This window comes from Emys orbicularis, chromosome 9, assembly GCF_028017835.1.
Source record: "Emys orbicularis isolate rEmyOrb1 chromosome 9, rEmyOrb1.hap1, whole genome shotgun sequence".
In the NCBI taxonomy this organism is placed as follows: domain Eukaryota; kingdom Metazoa; phylum Chordata; order Testudines; family Emydidae; genus Emys; species Emys orbicularis.
In genome coordinates, this window is record NC_088691.1 from 11,355,030 (window position 1) to 11,375,000 (window position 19,971).

General features: G+C 47.0%; 1 protein-coding gene across 1 annotated transcript in view; it reads left to right on the forward strand.

The window, feature by feature from the left end:
- The first annotated feature begins 878 nt into the window (after positions 1–878).
- GPR50 (G protein-coupled receptor 50) overlaps positions 879–19,971 on the forward strand; it is a 66,311-nt gene continuing 47,218 nt past the window's right edge. Inside the window, exon 1 of the mRNA XM_065410918.1 lies at positions 879–1,053. Within this exon, the coding sequence (XP_065266990.1) occupies positions 879–1,053 (175 nt within the window). The remainder of the gene's footprint in view (positions 1,054–19,971) is intronic.

The following is a 19,971-nucleotide window of genomic DNA, read 5'->3' on the forward strand; positions in this document are numbered from 1 at the left end:
CGAGGGTTGTCGGTGTTATAAAGTCCAGCTCTTCCCACCAAACCCCCGAACCGAGGAGTCAGCCCTGGGAGCGTCTGGCCCATGGTTGAGGTCTCTCTCGCTCTTGGTGGGCTGGCCCACGTGTGATCGGTCCCAGGCGGATGGGTGCTCTTCCGGTTTCGATTTGCTAGGACCCCCCTCAGCTGGGGTCAGTAACGGGAAGCCGGGGGGGGGGGGGGACGCGGAGAATCGGGGCGCTCTGTAGCCGCTTGAGGCCAGCCGGGTGTCACACCTGCCCAGGCAGGGTAGGGCCCCGGGGCAGGGCCGGGAGCCAGTGGCCAGCGCGCACCGCTGGGAGCGCACCATTTCCCGGGGAGGCGCACGGGGGAGTGGCCGGCGAGCGCAGGTGTCAGCCCCGGGCAGGGCCAACAAGCCCCGCCGTTGCGCACGGGGAGAGCGGCGACTCCCCAAGGGTGCGGACACCGCGCAGGAGGATCCCCGAGCGGCGGGGCAGGGCTGGAGACGGGCCGGGCTTGGCTTGACGAAGGTGGGTGTGCGGGCGCCCCGGGCGGCGTGGGACCAGCAGGGAGCGGGGTCTGGCCGCTCAGCGCTGCCCCGGAGCGGAGCAGGTGCCCGAGGCGGGGGGCGCCTTATTTGGCTGAGCGCTCTGCCGCCGGCGTCTCTGTCCGGAGTGGGGGCTGGCAGGGCAGGGTAGGGAGCGGCCCGGGGGGGGGGGGGTCGGGGAGTGATGGCCCCTGGCTGATGGGGTGGGACTGGGACTGGCAGCCAGAGAGGCTCCGGCAGCATGGAGAGCGGTGTCAGAGGCAGCGCCGCTCCCCGGAGAGGAGCCTGAATTTGGGGGCTGGGGACGGAGGGAGGCGCCCCTGGGAGCGCTGGGCATGGAGCTGCCGGACGGCAACGGGAGCTGCCCGGACTGCAGCCTGGGGGCTCGCCCGTCCGCCGGGGCCACCACCGCCTTGGCCGCGGTGATCATCTTCACCATCGTGGGGGACCTGGTGGGCAACGCGCTGGTGATCCTGTCCGTGCTGAGGAACAAGAAGCTCCGCAACGCCGGTGAGTTCCGCGTCGCCCCCTCCTCGGGGGCTGGGCTGGTCAGGGCTGGGGGCGCACGGCGCTGCGCCTTTGGGTGCAAGGCCAGCCTGGGACCGGGGCAGCTCCGACCTCCGCCCCGGGCTGCCCCTCCACTCACGGGGCCTCAGGAGAAGGTACTCGGGGCTCTCGGCTAAGTGTGGGGAGCAAACTCCCGGAGCCCCTTGGCCATCTGCCGGGGGGCTCCGAGTCGGGAGCTGCGGGGAGCCCGGGAGACGCGCCCTGCAACTTTGCAAACTCTTCAGCCGTGCGGAGCCTGCGGTGTGATCTGCGCCCCGGCCCGGACAGAGCCGGGACTCGGCCAGGGGGTCGCTTGGCCGAAGGGAGCTGCCCGTGTGGCAGATCCACCCTGCGTCCCCCAGGCAGCAGGAGACTCCCAAGGGCAAGAGAAATCGTCACACCCCAAGCCTGAGGCTGCTCCGCTTTGCAGCTGGTGGGAGTTGGGGTATTGACTCCCCCACCCGGAGGCCCCTTCGCGCTGCAGGTTAATGCCCCTTTGCCTTTACTGGGGCTATATTCGTGGGGCTGATGGCTCCCACCCGGCTCCTGCTCCAGAGCCCTCAACCAGCTCCGGGATTCCTCTCCCGGCGCTGCTGGGTTCCGCAGCCAGGGGCATTTAGGATTTAAAAATAAAATGGAAAGCAAAACAAAGCAGCAATTGTGCCCCATTGTCATCCAGCCGCAGGGTGATTATCTGCAATTAGAGGAACTGCAGAACTAAAATTTGACAATGAAGGGTATAATCAACTTCTTCCTTGGGATTATGGTTTTAATTGGGGAGCGAAACTAGTCCAAATCCCTTATTCTAATTAATACTCTGCACCTGCAATCTCTTAAAGTCACTGAGCGCCACATTATTTCACTCATACCAAACTTTCAGGGCGTTTTCCAAGTTGGCATAGCTCAGTGTGTTACTTTCCCTGACTTCCTATGTGCCAAGCTTGAAGTTTCTAGTCTTTAACATGAGGACCTGATCCTGCTTCTAGTGAAGTCAGTTGGAGGAAAAGAAGCAGGATTGGGCCCTCGGCTCTGTGTGATTAAAATATTAAATAATACTTGCCACTTGTAGCATTTTTCACCTGTACTCTGTAAAATGACTTGCAAAGAGTTTGCCTGTAACTATCCCAGGCTTCTAGCTGATGAAAAGGAGACGGGGATCAATGTAACACAGCTAGTCTGTGACAGAGGGGGAAATAAAAACCAGGAGTCCTGACTCTCTGTTCTGTGCCCTTTCCAATAAACAGTGCTTCATCTGAGTACAAACTTGCTTTTCTTTCTCATGTTGCTTTTTGTCTTCAAACGTCTCGGAACTATTTTTTCCTTCCGTTTCCCAGGGATAGCTGCAAATAAAGGACCCAGTCCTGCAGCCATAATTTTGGTAAAACACTCATTAACTTGGATGGGAGTCTTGCCTAAGAGAGAACTGCAAGATTGGTCTCCACATGAGCATGAACATATGCAATCTGGGAGGCTGGGGTGCAAAAGAATCAAGAGGGATCATGAAAAAGAAAGAGATCCCATGACAATTGTAAACAGTTGCTGGTCAGATCCTGCTTTACATGCATTTAGCATACTTGATCTTTGCTGCATTTGGTAATAACCAAATAAATGGAGAGTAAAGATTTTTCCAGTTGCTTGTCCATGTATAATTTGAAAGCTGTACTAGTGGTTTTAAAACATTACTTCCTTGACACATGTCTGTGTTCAGTCTACATGACTGAAACCATTTTTGATTTTTTTTTTAAATAAGAAAACTATCAAAATCAACACTAGTATTAGTAATTTCTAAGCGTGGTATTTATTTTTCCTTGGGTCCATTAGGTTGGTGAAAAGAGTTGGCTATACGTTGTTCTGCAGTAACTCTATGTATTCCTTGCAGTGGCTCTTAAAAATGATAAACTTTGTTGAGCTACATCTTGATATGGAGTGCACCATTGTGTCTGTTTCTGTAGAGGGAGTGAAACAACCTCTAGCTCTAAAGCTAGTAAAACATTTTAGATATCAAGTCTCCACTACTTGCAATGTATTCAACAAAGTCATTCATAACATGGGGACACTTTTTACCCTCGTGATCTCTGTGTAAATCTGTAGTAACTCAATGGAAATCTGTAGTAACTCAATGGAAATCAATGAAGTTACTCTGGAATTAAAATGGTTTAATGGCAAACAAAATCTGGCCAATGATATCCACTCTATATGAAAACATTGCACCAGGCTTATGTGAGTTTAAATATTCAGTTGACTTAAGTTTGGTTTCAAAATCTCAAAATTAGGTCTTCTGATCTGTGTTCATGGAAGGAGTAATAGAGAATGCTTTTTATAAAAACCTGATAATCAGTAACTTGTGTGTTCTGACTAGAATGATAGAGATGTGAAATTCAATCGCTTGATCGCATTTCAGATTTTAAGTGGTGCTTTTCAGGAAAATTGAGGTAAAACAGTGAAAAAACTCTATTTGTTCATATTTACATTCTAAGTGATAATGGGGAATATTTCCAAACCTTAATGATTCCCAGTAGCTCACTGTCTGCCTTAAAAATAAGACAGAGGGATCTACTGTTAATACATCCCATGAAAATGACATCTTCGTTGACCTTCTTAAGTTTTTATTAAAATGTTTTTATAAACCGAAAACAGAACATGGCTAGTATAGACTCAACAGATGTAACTTTGGAGCAACAACTGATTTGGGGGAGGAGGGATAGCTCAGTGGTTTGAGCATTGACCTGCTCAACCCAGGGTTGTGAGTTCAATTCTTAAGGGGGCCACTTAGGGATCTAGGGCAAAAATCAGTACTTGGGCCTGCTAGTGAAGGCAGGGGGCTGGACTCGATGACCTTTCAAGGTCCCTTCCAGCTCTATGAGATACGTATATCTCCATATATTATTGCAGGGGACAAGTTCCGCACTCCCTCATGGGTACTATTGCCATTGTAGTCAGTAGGCCTGATCTTCCTCCCGTTTGCAATGAATGGCATAAATCTGGAGTAACTTTGAAGTCAAACAGATATAAACACTGGGTGAGTAAGTGGAGAACCTGGCCCCTACTTCATTTGGCTATATCGAAAGAAGGACAAGTAGGGTGACCAGATGTCCCAATTTTATAGGGACAGTTCCGATTTTTGGGTCTTTTTTTTTTTTTACATAGGCTCCTATGACCCCTCACCCCCCGTCCCAATTTTTCACATTTGCTGTCTGGTCACCCTAAGGACATGAGATACTTCGTATGGGTTTAATCAGGCCTCAACTTTATTATTAGATGTCTGGGAGTACCTGACAGATAAAAGTGTACAGTGCAGGCAACTCCATGTTCATTCAGTGATTACCTGGGGGCTTCCACCAGTCCCCCTTCATTTTCCATCCAGTTCCCCCAGCCAACCCATTGCTAAGACCTTACCATCCACTCTGCCTTGTTGGAGGGTTAAGATGGGCTATAAGAAAGGGGGCTTGGCTCCCTGCTGTGCCAATCATTGGACCCCGAACCACCCCACATGGTTCCGTTTCTTTAACCAACACCTCCTTTTTAAGTCCCTTTCCAAGCCATTTATCCGGCCCCTGGATGCTTTCCCTATGGAGTACCTGCACTGGACACCCGCCCCACACTTACAAAATAAGCCTACCCTCCTTACCATAATAAGTCCTCCCGGAAAACTCATGGGGAAGGTGAAAAAACCCCACTCCACCTAGGCCAATCTGGTGGTGAGGGAAAAATTACTTCCCAGCCCACCTAGAAAGGAGCGACTAGCGCGATGCAGGTCCTAAGCAAACCTGGTAGTCGCCACCTTAAGGGGAGGGAGGGTGGGTGCTGCTTTGCCTGCTGCGTGGAGAAAGGGCTTCTAATGCCTGGGCTTGCCCCTTTTAAGGCCTTCTGCACTTACATTCCCAGGGGATGAGTCAGCATCACCATGCTGACCACCCCCCCCACACTTTTCTGCAGCAGCTTGTGACCTCCTTCCCTTCCCACCCCACTCCCCCCCAAAAACACTGCTACCTTCCTCCAGCAAATCCAGACAAAGTCAGCGTCCCTGCCCCATTAAGGTGCGGTGTGGTCATTTCCATGGTGATTGTCCCATTGTAGCTACCACAGAGACTAATCATTATGAACTGAATATTTAGAATGTGACAACTACAAAATAGTGACAAATGGTTACACCAGCCTCTGGCATGTATATGTTAAAATTTCTCTCTTGCACATTCTGTTGGCTTAATAACATTGGAGCTGAATGTGGACGAAAACTTTTGCTAAAGGAGCATGTTCTTCAGGCTGAAGCTCCAGTAATACACATCTCCAGCTTTCTTGAACATGCGAAAAAATAATAGGGCATAGGGCCTAATTCTGGGTTCCTTGAAAACCCAAACCTTCCAAGGGTATCCCTAGGAGCATTGCATGTATAAGAATGCAGGATCGGGCCCAAGACTGTAAATAGCTGAACCATTGTTTTTATTAGCAACGAGAAGCAGGAAGAAATATAATAACGCATGTCACTTTAGTACTGCGACATGGCGAGAGGGCCGAAAAGTGTGTTGTGGGGTTGAAAACACAGTTCTGGCTATCTAGTAACAAGGTATGAGTTTCTGGTAGGCACTGTAGATCTTTTATTCTTGCTTTATTTCCCAGGCGTTCTCAAAAATGTGGTTAGCCTGTTAACTGTTGCCCTGCCAGGATCTTTATACTAACGCAAGATTCACATCGTCTTAGTTTCTGAGCATATTTTCCTATTTTATTGCCAATAAGCAATTTTCTTTGTTACCAGGGGCCCAGTCCTGCAGTCTTAACTTAGTCCTTACCCTTACAACCTCCCCATCAATTTTAAATAGCCGTTGTTCCTGGCAAGGACTGAGATCCTGATCCTGCAAAGACTTGTATGAATAAGCCCTACTTATGTAGGAATTTGTAGGATCTGGCCCTAACTAGGGGCTGGAAGATCAGGTCTCTGATCCACCCCCAAATATATTCACTTATGTTCAAAGTTGGGGTTTAATTGAAAGAGTAGGTTTCAAATGAGCTAGGCTTAAGGGTAGAGGGCTAATAAATTGAATTTGGTGGATGCCAGATATATTAGAACATGAGTGGTTATAATGGGTCAGACCAATGGTCCCACTAGCCCAATATCCTGTCTTCCAACTGTGGCCAACATCAGCTGCTTCAGAGGGAGTGAATAGACCAGGGCAATTTCTCGAGTGATTCATCAGATGTCATCCAGTCTCAGCTTCTAGCAGTCAGAGATTTAGGGACACCCAGCATGGCTAACAGCCGTGGATGGACCTATCCTCCATGAACTTATCTAATTCTTTTTTGAACCCTAGTTGAACTTTTGGCCTTCACAACATCCCCTGGCAACGGAGTACCACAGTTGACTGTGTGTTGTGTCAAGAAATACTTCCTTTTGTTTGTTTTAAACCTGCTGCCCATTAATTTCATTGGGTGACCCTGGTTTGTGTGTTATGTGAAGGGGTAAATAACACTATCCTAATTCACTTTCTCCACACCATTCTTGATTTTATAGACGTCTATCATATCTCACCTTAATCATCTCTTTTCCAAGATGAACAGTCCTAGTCTTTTTAATCTCTCCTCATATGGAAGCTGTTCCCTAGCTCTAATCATTTTTGTTGCCCTTCTCTGTACTTTTGCCCTTCTCTGTACTGTTCTAATATATTTTTTTGAGATGGGGTGACCAGATCTGCATGCAGTATTCAAGGTGTGGGTGTGCTATGGATTTATATAGTGGCATTATGATATTTACTGTCTTATTATCTATCCCTTTTCTAATGGTTCCTAATATTCTGTTAGCTTTTTTGACTGCCGCTGCACATTGAGTAGATGTTGGAATTATCATGATGACTCCAAGATCTTCCTTGAGTGGTAACAGCTAATTTAGACTCCATCATTTTGTGTGCATAGTTGGGATTAGGTTTTCCAACGTGCATTACTTTGCATTTATCAACATTGAATTTCAGCTGCTATTTTGTTGCCCAGTCACCCAGTTTTATGAAATCCCTTTGTAACTGTTCGCAGTCTACTTTGGACTTAACTATCTTGAGTAGTTTTGTATTGTGTTCCAACTTTGCCCCCTCACTGATTACCCCAGAACATTGATGAATATGTTGAACAGCACTGGTAGGTGTAAGTTCAGTAGCAAGATCTCCATTGAAGTTGCTTGTATGTGGTGGTGGGAGCACTGGATCTAAGAAGTACTGCTCAAGCGAGCAGCTGCTAGGGATATCCTAGCGCATAACCCAGTGTCAGGAATGAGAACCAGCCACTGAACCTGGGACTAGCTACCTCAGTCTCCAGCCAGACCAATGAACGCAGGTGAGCTCCAGCAGAGCTGCCTGATTGGCTGAGGGGAACCAGCAGGCATGCCCGTAAGCACAGCAGCAGCAGGTTGTTGCTTGCTGATCAATGCTTATGCCTCTTGCAGCAATTGCTTCTGTGCCTGATTTACTCCCAGGCTTGTTCCCTTGCCTGACTTCTGATTCCTGCTCTGACCCTGGGCTCTGTCTCCTGATTCCTGGCCCTGGCTCTAACCACTAGGAAGGACTCTGGCTGTAACCACTAAGTCAGACTACCTATATTCAGGTTGCTGACACCCAGCCTATACTGGACCCACACACTATGGGCTAGATTATAATTTACACTCCGCTCTGAGTTTGATCTAGTGTGTAGCTGCACCACCACCCAGGAGCAGACCAGAGGCAAACTGTCACTCAGTCCGAATTCCTCCCCCTAGTAAAATATTTCATCCATTTCCTGAAGCTGCTTACTCCCTGCCTTTTCACCTGGCCAGCTCCTCTGGACAGCAAGTTAGGGGGGCAGGGCAGAGCCAGGGCTCTTCCCACTGCCTGCCCCTCTCTGCTCCAGCCCTGCCCACTAACTAGGTAAGTTCATGGAGGATAGGTCCATCAATGGCTAGTAGCCAGGACGGGCAGGGATGGTGTCCCTAGCCTCTGTTTGCCAGAAGCCAGGAATGGGCGACGGGGGATGGATCACTTGATGATTACCTGTTCTGTTCATTCCCTCTGGGGCACCTGGCATTGGCCACTCGGCAGACAGGATACTGGGCTAGATGGCCTTTTGGCCCAGTATGGCCGTTCTTATGTTCTCACCCACAGTGAGGTGCAGTGGATGAGAAGTTCCCGCTTTTGTACCAACAGCGGTTGCCCAGTCTGCGCAGTAAAGCGGGACCTGCTTCGCTATGCAGGGGAGTGAAGTCTGACAATCGAGCCCTCTGCCAGTGGTGTTTGAAAGATACATGTGTGACAACGAAAGGAGCTGACCGTACCCATTGCACCTGCTCACCATGGCCCCTGACACACTAATGACCTCAACAAAGAGCTGATCAATATAGTTTCTCCTATGACTCTCTTCTAGCAAATTCATGTTTTATTCTCCCTCCCCTCTTCTGTATTTATAGTTACAAAAAATCACTATTATACACAGCAATGAATCTGTTTTTTTGTTTTTTGTTTTTGTTTTTTTGGTAGGTGGTTTTTTTTTTTTTTTTTTTAAGTCAGCATCTTAATTTGCTTAATTTCATGGTTGCTGAGTAATTCTCACTCGCACATTTGCATCTGCTGAGGCAGCGTGCAAATTTTTAGAAGGGAGCTAAAGACTCTTGGTTGGACTGTGTGTCTAGTGCTATTGCCGTCTGCCGACTATATTCGCCTCATGATTTATATTTGCAGCTCTCACTAATGCTACAGGCCATTGCAAATGTGATTTCCCCCCCCCCCCCACATGTATCCCTCGTGCTTTACTACTTATTTATCTTCCCCTGGTGTGGTGGGAAGCTGAATGCTTTAGTTATGCAGTATCTGGCACAAAAAAACCCACCCTCCTCAAAAGTCCATGCCCTCCCACTGACATCTGAATGATGTTTGGCTAAATGTGTATTTGAACTTTCGCTTTCTAATCTGGGCACAATAATTCCTTTCTGCCCTACCAGAAAAGGGAATGGCACAAGTGTGAAAAATCTGGTTCTGCTCTGAAAATTGACCGTAACAATGGCAACGAGATTCCATTTGACTGTGTCTCAGTGACGCTAGATCGCATTCTCTTAGCTTCCTGGTAAAAAGGTGCTTGAGGGTTTATTTTTTCGAACCCCTTGTGCTCTGAGAGCGAAGCTCTTCTTTCTGGCTCACATACCATCATCAGAATGAAAAGAGGCTGCCTGTCTTAATGGCAGTGAAACCTCATTGGGTCAAATTATCATTGGTGTCGCTCCAATTAAGTGCACTAGTTCAACCAGTTTTTAATCCATTTAATATGGGCCACGGTGACTTTTGTGTAGTGCTAGTTTTTCATTATCAGAATGTCATGCAAGATTAAGTAAAATGCCTTACCGAAGTCTAAAAATATTTGTCAGTACAGTTGCCTTTTAATCAACCAAACTTGTAACCTCATTTTAAAAAAAAAAAAATCATTTGTTTGACAAGACCCATTTTCCATAAAACTATATTGATTGGCATTAATTATGCTACCACCTTTTACTTCTTTAATAATTGCATCCCATATCAGCCTTCCCATGACTTTGTGTGGGATCCATGAGCCGATAGTTTCCTGGGTTACCAGGGGCAGACGCAGAATTGGATTCTGTATCCTCTCCAGAAGTTGGTCACCATCATTCTTGTTTTGCTTTCTCCTCTTTCCTTTGCTAGAGCTAGGTCTGAACAGGAGCACTGAGGCCGTTCCCGTTGAGCTTTGTGGCTTGAGCCCAGCCCTACCAAGGCCTGGCCTACACTCAACTTTTGTATCAGTATCATTATTTTGGATGGGATTGTGTGAGTTCTATTTTTACAGATAGTTACACTGGAACAAACCTTACTGTGTATGCAGTAATACTGGTATAAGGCACCTTTATACTGGAGTAGCTTATTCCCCCTCATATATAGTAATAACTATACTGGTCTAAAGGGCTTTTTTCCCCCAATATAGCTGAGCATAACTGCCAGCATAAAGTAGTGCAACTTGTGTACGGACAGGGCCTAGTATGCTGAGCCCACCTTCTGAGAGCTCTGGTTTTCTGTCAGATGCCAAGTATTCATCCCAGGCACTCAGCAATGCCTCGCTATCTTTGGCGCTTGGACATGCCTTTCCGCAAAGCATTCTTCTCCATTTTTGAGGCTGATATTCATAATGCAAATCACAATGCACGTTTCTTTAAACAAGTAAAGCAAAACAAAATGTGTGTCTGAGAGGGTTGCCAGTCTCCCCAATGCTGCCCTGTGCCAGCTGCTAAATTGTGCTTAGTGAAACATCATGCCCTAGGGATAGGCAAACCAGCCTAGTCCTCTGTCTGTTCCCAAACTGAACTGATTTCAAATGTTGTGCTGGGTTCAGATCCTTGTGGAATAAAGGTAGTAATTGATCTATCAGGGATCGATTTATCATGTCGCGTCTAGACGCGATAAATCGATCCCCGAATCGATGCCCGTACTCCACCTTGGCAGGAGGAGTAAGCGGAGTTGACGGGGGAGCCGCGGCGGTCGACTTGCTGCCGTGAGGACAGCCAGGTAAGTCGAACTAAGATACTTCGACTTCAGCTACGTGAATAGCATAGCTGAAGTTGCGTATCTTAGATCGACCCGACCCTCCCCCAGTGTAGACCAGCCCTCTTCCTCCACATGACTTGTTCACCTTTGTCGCACTTCGTAACCTTCCAGTGTGTTGCCGGCACAGGGTGCCCGAGGCAAAGCAACAGCGGGGTTCGTGGCCCGGTGTGCTTCGCGCCAATAAACACACCAGGTGGAGAAGCAAACAAAGTTTATTTGAGATCTCAAAGCGGTGCAAGGAGACTGGCACGTCTCAAATCAAGCACACTAACAGAAACAATTTTTTTTCCTTTATACCTTTTGCAGTCAAGCCTCACCCCCCCCTTCCCCCGCTACCCCTCCCTTCCTCCCCCTTTACCCCTCCCTTCCCTGGTAACAGTTACTAAGCAAATATCAAGTACATTTAAGCAGTTAAGTCATTCTTGGCAGCTATAAGCCTAGCTTGTTAGTAACTTCTTTAAACCGTTATCTTGTCCTTTTTCCCTTCAGCCAGAAACATGCAGGCCTCATTATTACCGCTTGCTACCGGTAAGGGGGGTTACCACTGATAGCAGGCTGCTTACACATTCCACTTGCACCTGGCTTTTGAGGTTGATTAGAGTTTAAACATGGAAGGATAGAGTTTGGTTCACTTAGGCCTAGTGCAGGAAGGCTTCATTGACACTTAGTGGCCTTCCACCCTCCCAAGTTACCTAGGGTGGTGCCTAGTGACGTCAACAAGTGTATCTTGTTTCCCTCTTCCTTCTTTCCTGCAGCAATGCAACAGGGCTTCCCATCTTTCCGCCTAACCCACGTACAGCATTACTGCTCCAATCCTTCGAGCCGCAAAAGGGTTTTGAGAGTCTCAGTGTTGGCCTCTGAACAGACATCAGGTGCTGCTCAGTCTGGATATTTACTTCCAGTGTCTAGAGAGTTTCCTTTAATATATTAAAACCCAGAGTTCTTCCTGGGAATGTTCCATGTGTTGAAACAGGGCCCCTGAGCATGCAGACTTGCAGTGACACCTAAATAAAGGGGAAATTAATTGAAGGCATTTTTGTTTTGGGTCTTTCGAAATGTGTTCCCTCCTAATTGTGGGGCTGGGCCAATAAAATGGGGTGCCCGGGGGCTGTGTTAGTGGGTCCTTGATTTATAAAAGTGCCTGTTGTCTGAACTGTTCTCCCCAGGAATGGCCATACTGAGTCAGACCAGTGGTCCATCTAGCCCAGTGTCCCGTCCTCCAACAATAGCCACTGCCTCGTGTGTCAGAGGGAATGAACAGAACAAGGCAATAACTGAGTGATCCATCCCCTGTCGTCCAGTCCCAGATTCTGGCACTCAGAGGCTTAGGGATTCCCAGAGCATAGGCTTGCCTCCCTGACCATGTTGGCTAACGGCCACTGATGATGGACCTTTCCTTCCCACTTGTCATTACTTCATGCTCTTTTCACCCTAACATAATCCAGGCGCTGCTGTTGTTTCCATGACCCGGCCACTCGCACCTCTTGGGAAAGGTTTGTTCTCTGGATTCCTCCCCAGGGATTCTGATGGCCTTCCCACTTGAGCCCTTACTCTGCAAACCCTCTCTTAACAAGCCTGGTCTCTCTGTATTCTAGCAGTGATGGCTAGTCCCTTCCCAGGGCCCGTGGCAATGAAGGGCTACTAATGAAGGCTGGGCTACGCTTTAGGTTTGTTGGGGAGGGAGTGAGTACTTGGTGGCTGCCCCGGCAAAGCCGTGAACTGTTCCATTCCATTAACTGGCCTTTAGCGATGGGCATGTTTCTCTGTGCAGAGTGCAAAGTGAGTCCAATGGGCTGAACGTAAATTCGTCTTGTACAAATACAGGAGTAAAGCTCCTTAAAGCTGCTGATCTGGTTTTGAATGACTGAGGTGCTGTCTTCTGAGGGGCTTGGACTGAACATTTCAAATTGAAATCCTGTTTGTCGCATGAATGAACTTTGTGCTGAATCCCAGATCCACGCCTCCGCTGTGTCAACTTCATTTACTGTCCCCTAAGGAAGGCAGAGCCTTTTTGGCAAACGATCTCTCCTCTTAGCCTGCTGGGGTTTTATTATGAAGTTCCACATGTGAAAGGAGAGCTTGGGCTTAGGGGTGATGTGTAAGGATTAGCTTCTCTTCTTCAAAGCTTAGCCGAACAATCAGACGTAGCAGTCGTTCGCCATTTGGTTCATTCCTGTGTGGCCGCAAGGGCTTGATGGCCTGAGGGTCCAACATAGGAATAGACTTGAGAAGCCCACGTAATAGGGGGTCTGCCTCTGGGCCACCTCCACCCCTTGGTTGTTGGAATTTTATCCCAGATGTTACAAGCCACCCGGAGAACAGCGTTCGCCGGAACATCTTGTGGCATTCTCGCGACATATCCGAAAAGCGTAAGGCGCCGTCTGTGGACAATGGCCCCAGTTGTCTGTAGACCGGAGCGACCATAAACATCTGCATTCTAGATGAAGTCATTCCACTTTCTGCCCAATATATGATGTTGGCATTTTGTGTGGAAAGCCTCCAGCTTTGCCCACTCTGAGAGGTGTAGTGTCCATGTTTCGCAGACATATAACAGTACGGGGAGGATACAGTTCGAACTTGGGTTAGTTTAGTTTAACTTATTCTCCTTTAGACATGCTTACAGCCCTGCTATCAATTATAAAGGAGCCTCAGAGGGTGTAACTACCACACAGAGCGGGGCCTGGAAGAAGGGATATATCAAAGTAGGATGGGGCTCCTCCTTTTCCAGCTCATTGAATCACTTGATAAGTAGTATCGCTGACCCCAAATGCTCAAATATCAAGAGACTGTCTAAAAATCATGAAATATTGAGGTTTTTTAGGTTGCATTTTGGTTTCTGAGCCTGTAGGGTTCATGTTTTCAAGTTTTTCTTTGTAACCATGATGACTAGAAACTCTTATTATGGGAGCTGGGTGTCTTGTGAATCACATGATTCTACCAGCTGGAGCTTTAAGAAAAATGCCAGATATTGCAAGACTCACAATCCAATGGTGAAAGTTGGCAACTCTGAGTTCTAGACCTTTGTGTTAGGTGCTGTCCAACCTTAATAATCTGTGTAGGAGACTCTTGGAGTCTAATTTATATGACCTTGCTCACTGCCTCTGTATTTGTCCCTGAATGCCTCATTGAGGATTTGATTTCTGCAGATATTGTCATAGAAAGAATGACAAATTTAATCGTAATGGGGTAAGTTAATGCATTTAATGTAACTCTAGCTAAGATTTTAACAATTGGAGTACTGGTATGTATTTACACAATGGGCAGGGTACTTGATGGCTACCTAAGAAGGAAAAGCCTCTACTCCCAAGACCTTGCAGTCTATGGCCCTGATCCTACAAAGGTACCTCACAATAGGTGGTGGCTGGCTGCCCTCCGCTCCCAATGAAGTCATTGAGAGGATGTATTGAATTCCTTGCCGATTTGCGCCTTGCCCTAGACAGTGCACAGACACAAAAAGGGCCATGGGAAGGAAGATTGAGACGATTGTCACTTTAAATTCTTATTTGAGCTCTTTATTTGTTTACTAAAACAGGGCCAATACCTGCTCTTGGATACAACATAATCAGACAAATCTAGTTTCCAACAAGCTGTGTTAAATGGCTCTGAAAAAGGCCAGAAGCGTGTATAACAAGGATGCATTGGCTAGTGCCTGCTCAGTTACAGAGGCTTAACCGAATGACGTACGTTCAGATCTGTCATGCAGATGTGCTTCTCTGGGTTAGTCAGATTAAGTAATTCTGACCTCAGAGTTATCAATTATCTGGTTTGTAGTGCATTCAGTCCAATTAACTGTATCGGATCCAAGCCGAGTAATCCTTGCGTAAGGTAATTAGGAGGAAACAAACCATAAAGCGAAGCTATTTCTCCTACTATATTGACTTTCAGTTCTTTGTTACTTGAGGTTTTTTTAATGCATTTCACAGAGTGGGAGGGAAAATGGTGGGAGTAACGTTTGCTGTTGGAAATATTACTTAAGTGTAGGTCCAAGAGAGGTTACAGAACAACCTCCAAGAATGAAAGCAACTCTACTTCTGAATGTAAGGGGCTTCTGTTGCAGGGTCACCTGGATGTTGACATTATTCACCCTGCTTGGGCATGCTGCTTGAGTCCATTGCACAAATGGCATTTTGAAGAGTTTTTGTTGCTGCCTGAGGGAGATGCACTCTGGGGGAAAGCATAGGGAGCTATACAGAAAGGGGAAGAGAGAGGCAAATTGCATTACTCTAAAGCTTCTGTTTCAGGGTTTAAGCCCATCTCTAACTATTGGAGATAAAGATTAGAGTTGTGGGAGGGTGTAGGGGGGAAATCAGATCATCACACGTCTGCTTACTGTGCCGTTCTTGCACGTTCTTCTGAAGCATCTTCTATACACTGTGGTAGGCTTCAGGTCTGAGCTAGTATGGTAATTCCTATCCTCTAAAAATCTCTTCCTAGTTCTGTAGAACATACCCTTTACACTCAGGCTGTGGGGTCCAAATTGGAAATCCCCATGTTTCTATTTTGGAAAACTTTGAAATGGCCTTATTGAACCATTTTGTTTTTATGAAGCTCTAAAATATTAAATAGCTATATGGAATACGTCAGAACAAAATGAGTAAGGAGAACGAAATTCTCCATCTCAAATTGTTTTGGAACTTTTCCATTACATTTCATCAAAATTGACATGTTCCAGCAAAACACTTCAGGTTTGACTAAGCAGCATTTTCTGATGGGAAAATTGTTCCATCAGATTTTTCCACCCGCTCTGCTAGGGAGCTATTGAAAGCTTCCAGTCCCCACCTTGAGGAGCTGAGCCTTCCCCCAAGTCGCTGAACCAGTCGTGGCCTCACCTCTTCTCTGCCAGGAATTTACCCTCCCAACCTGCCCCTCAACCCTTCACTTCTGGGCTCTCTCAGGCCGAGAAGCAGCAGTGAAGCTGGTAGCATCAGTTAGCACCAGAGGCCTGGGATGGAAGGTTGCTGGCCTTGAAATGGGGGTGGTTCCATAACCAAGGCCAGGCAATGGCAGAAGGACGTGGCCACAGTGTATGAGGCTCTCTGCCCATTATGCGCTGGTAAGGAGGAACTGCCAAGGTGGCCAGTGAGTCTCTTGGGAAAAACGATGGAAGAGGTAGGAGTGGGAGGGCTCCAGATGGCAGGGCCTTGTGAGGGGGAAGGGGCACTGCAGAATGCGGAGAGCAGGAAGGCTCCCTCTCAGGGTCCCATGGGTTGAGAGAGGCTGGGATTGTGGAGCGGTGGCACTTCCCCCTGGCTGGTGAAATACTTTCCGAGTAAAGTCCGGTGTTGATCTTGGCTGGTCTAAAGGAAAATAGATTAGACAACATTCAAAATATTCACTCTTGGATTTGAATAATGTTGAAATAACGTAAATACAATTTTTTTCAGAACCCACCGGTGTTCCATGAAAATACCAGCTGGTATTGCCAAGCACGTACCCTGAAGCCAACATGCAATGGTCAGGGCTAAGTCTCCAAGCTGCACAGAGCCCTCTACTTCCACTGCCTATGTTACAAGTTGAGGGTGGGCAGGACCTTGAGGCCCGTCAGCCAATCTTCAGTTTTCCAATTGAATGTCTAAGTGGCTAATGTCTACATTTAATTGTTTTACTTCAAATTAAGTCAGTTTCCTTTTTCAAAGCCCAGTTCCTGGGATCTGCTACAATGGCTTAAGGAGAAACATGAAAACAAAATGCATTCAGTAGTCTAGGCTGGCGTGGCTGGAAAGTCTGGGCTCTGTCTCCCCCATTGCATTCCCTCCCCTTCCACATCTCCTGCTCTGCCTTTTGCTAGAGGGCAGATGATTCTCATGCTAACAGAATCCATTATTGTTGAGCTAAAAACAAATGAACACAAGCCTTTGAGAATGAATACATCTTAACTTGAATAAATGAGCAGGGTGAACATCATCAGGAAAACTCAAGAAGGGTAGATGGAGGGGAAAGCTAACAGTTCTTGGTTCATTCATTCATGGTTCAGATCTCCCTTTTCTAGAGCCTCCTGGAAATGGTAACCATTACCTCTAAGCTGCTCGGTGCTCTTTTACAATGAGCATATAAACTAATATAAAGTGTACTACCTCCATATATGTGAATATAGCTACATCTTGTAACCAGGGATTATGTTCTGGCCTAGCAAGAGAGAGACTGAATGATGAGAAACCTTCCCCTCTAACTTCTAACATGTGAGGACAGACCAGCTGCAAGTCTAGCAAATATATCTCTAGGTAGACACGTTTGTATCTTCTCAATAATTAAGTGTCTTGGCTAATCAAGGCTGAATCATCTGGGCTAAAGACATTACCATCCAAGCTCTCTCTCTCTCTCTCCTCTAATAAAACAATAAAATAGATGTAGCTGATGGTTATTGAAACTAATGAAACTGGAATCCTTTTCTGAGTACTGTTAAAATGACTAATTCCAAGCTGTTTGGATTAATGGAGTTTACATTGTGAGGGTGGAAGTAGATTATAAGGGAATTGAATAGCTGTAAAGGAGAATGCATAGACAAGTGATTCGGAGCGGAAGGACTCTCTTCATTTTGGAGAGATGGTTGTAACAGTGATCTCTGCTTGAAAATAAAGTGACCATGGTTGTCTTGAGCTATTGTCGCCTGCTTTAAAGCAGGAGGCAGTGACGTTTCTCACAACTCGATGCGTGGAGGTGCAGAACCAGATTTCTAAAATCCCATGCTAGCCAACCTGAATGCTTGCAAATTGGGGATGCAGTTACTGTGACTTGCACACTTTGCTGCTGTTACCCAGAGATGTCTTATTACTGGCCATTAGTAAGTGGTCACTTGCCCATGTGCCTGTTACAGTGATTACAGGAACATGTGCTTCATAGGCTTGGATGTCCTTGAAAGAAATTGGTTTTAGCCCCACCTGTGACTACTGGGACGTCTCCTAGCTGTTGACGTACAAGGCCAACAAACAGCTCACTTAAAAGTCAGAGCTGTAGGGAGGCTCCTGCAGTAGACCCTGGGTTGGGAAGAGGACCTGGCAGAAGTGGGGCTTGCTGCACCAACTAGGTGGAAGACCTGCCGGGGGATACCGGCTGTTCAGGATCTGGCTTACCTGCGTATTGTGTCTGAACAATAAATGCATCTGTTGGAAAAGGGAAGGAAATACTGTCACGGGTGGATGGACGCCCGTGACAGTGAGGTTGGAGGAGACCTGTTACGCTGTCCCTTAACGTCTGCACATTCCTCTGCCATGAAGGGGTCTGAGCCTGATTTCTTAGCTCCCCTCTCACTCCATTGGCTGGCAGGGGAAGTCCCCAAGAGAAAAGAGCATGCACCTAGCCCCTGGTGCAGGAGGGGGGAGAACACCATCCGCTTTTCTTCACTGAGATCCTGAAGGCAGTGTCTGAAGCAGCACAGATGGGCTGCTGAGAGAGTTGTGCTCTCCGATGGAGGGTTGCTGGGAACGACTCCCTCTGGCCTTGTCTAAACTAGGATTTATGTGGGAACACAATCACAATCTAGTCACGACAAAGCAATTGTGCTAAACTGAGTTAAAAGCCTAGAGGGGAGCCTAGATGCATCTTGGCCAGCTACATGGCGGTCAAACTACAGTTTGCCTTGTCTACACTGGGAGTTCACATGTTGTAAAATATCTTGTTTTTCCTAGTGGAGGAGATATGGGCCTTAATTAGAGGTGTGATGTTCAATGTTCCCTCTAATTTTTTCCATCCATGTACGGAATAAATTTTGTTATGTGTACCAAGGTAATGTGTGGCTGTGTGCCACCAGTAGAAACAAAAGACCTAGATAGAATATAGAGTTTTTAAAAGTTCCCATCAGGATAATTACTCCAGCCAGGACAGGTTAGGCATTTTAGAACTCACTCCTCAAAGAATTACATTTAAGTGTAAGAGAGAAATAAAAATTATGAAATGCACAGACCAGTCAACACACTAAAATAACACACTTTGAAAGAATAAAATTACAAAGAATATATGTGCATTGCCGGAAGTAACAAGAAGTAATAAAAATAACACCAATATGTGTTGGGAGGTGAGTGTGAAAGACTGTGTGTGTGTGTGTGTGAGTGTGTGTGTGTGCGCACGCGCTGGCTGCTGGGGAAGTTTCTGAGAGACCGTGTGCTGTCACTTTAAGGCACTCACTCACCTCCCGGAGGCTGGTTCAGACCTCAGCAGCTCTCTCCTGCTCTGAGCCCTGTCCCCTCTCCCCTGCTTTGTAAAGATGGGGTACAGGGGCAGGGGAAAGGGGACACCCTGACATCAGCACTTCTTCCCACCCCCTGCTCTGCACAGCCAGCACAAGGCTCCCGGGAACAGATGCAGGAGCAATATGGCTGCAAAACAGCAGTGGGGAGGGGCACCTGAACACATGCTGCCAGATGTGTGTGGGTCTGCTAATCAAGTGTGCAGCACTTGAATCACTCCTGGGTGGCCGCCTGACCACACAGTTTAGAGGGAACACAGATGATGTTATATGGGGCTACCTGACTGACTCCTAGGCTAGACAAGGCCTTTGAGAGTAGTGTGGGGGTTGTAAGTAAAGGGAGTGAAGCAGAGGAGATCCTGAAGAACATCCCTCAATACAGTCGTTTTACATAGTCTCTAAAAAGTTTGAAACTGATACATAAAACCAGCCGGAATAGGCAAGCAACGAACAAGCCCTTTACAAAGTACCGGTCCTCTCCACCCTCCCTTGTACAGATCCCCACCTCCCTAGCAGTCTCTTGTCCCTTCTCCATATCTGTGTTCCTTGATATACCAAGAGACACATTCCTCCCAAAGCACATGGAATTCTTAGGGTGGACCATTAATTTTATGAATTGTTTGTGTGTAGCCATTTCTACCTCTTCAGCCTTACCTGTCTCTTAAAACTGGGCCTTCGAAGGCTCAATCTGTTAGCATAACCAAGGGCAATTGCAGCTTTTTCTTTTTGTAAAGCGTTTGGAGTCCCAGGAACCAACAAAACTGGGCAGCAAATAGAACTGACCTCGGTGGTGGTTTGACACCTCCCCCCCATGCTATTTCAATAACTTTCATAATAATAATAATACCTAGTTCTTTAAATAGCACTTTCCATCAGTAGTTCTCCAAGCACTTTACAAAGGAGGTCAGTATCATTGTCTCAATTTTACAGATTGGGAAACTGAGGCACAGAGTTGAAGTGATTTGCAGCACTCAAGTGACTTAGTCTGTATCTTCACTAAGGATAGTAACCAGCCCACTTTGCCACTGAAGCAGAACCTGGGCTCCAACTCACTCGCCCAGCTAGCCCGGCTTGCATGCACCACAAACATTGGGTGAGACGGTTTTGTGTATGGATGGGAAGGGAAGAGTGGTTAGGGGAAACACT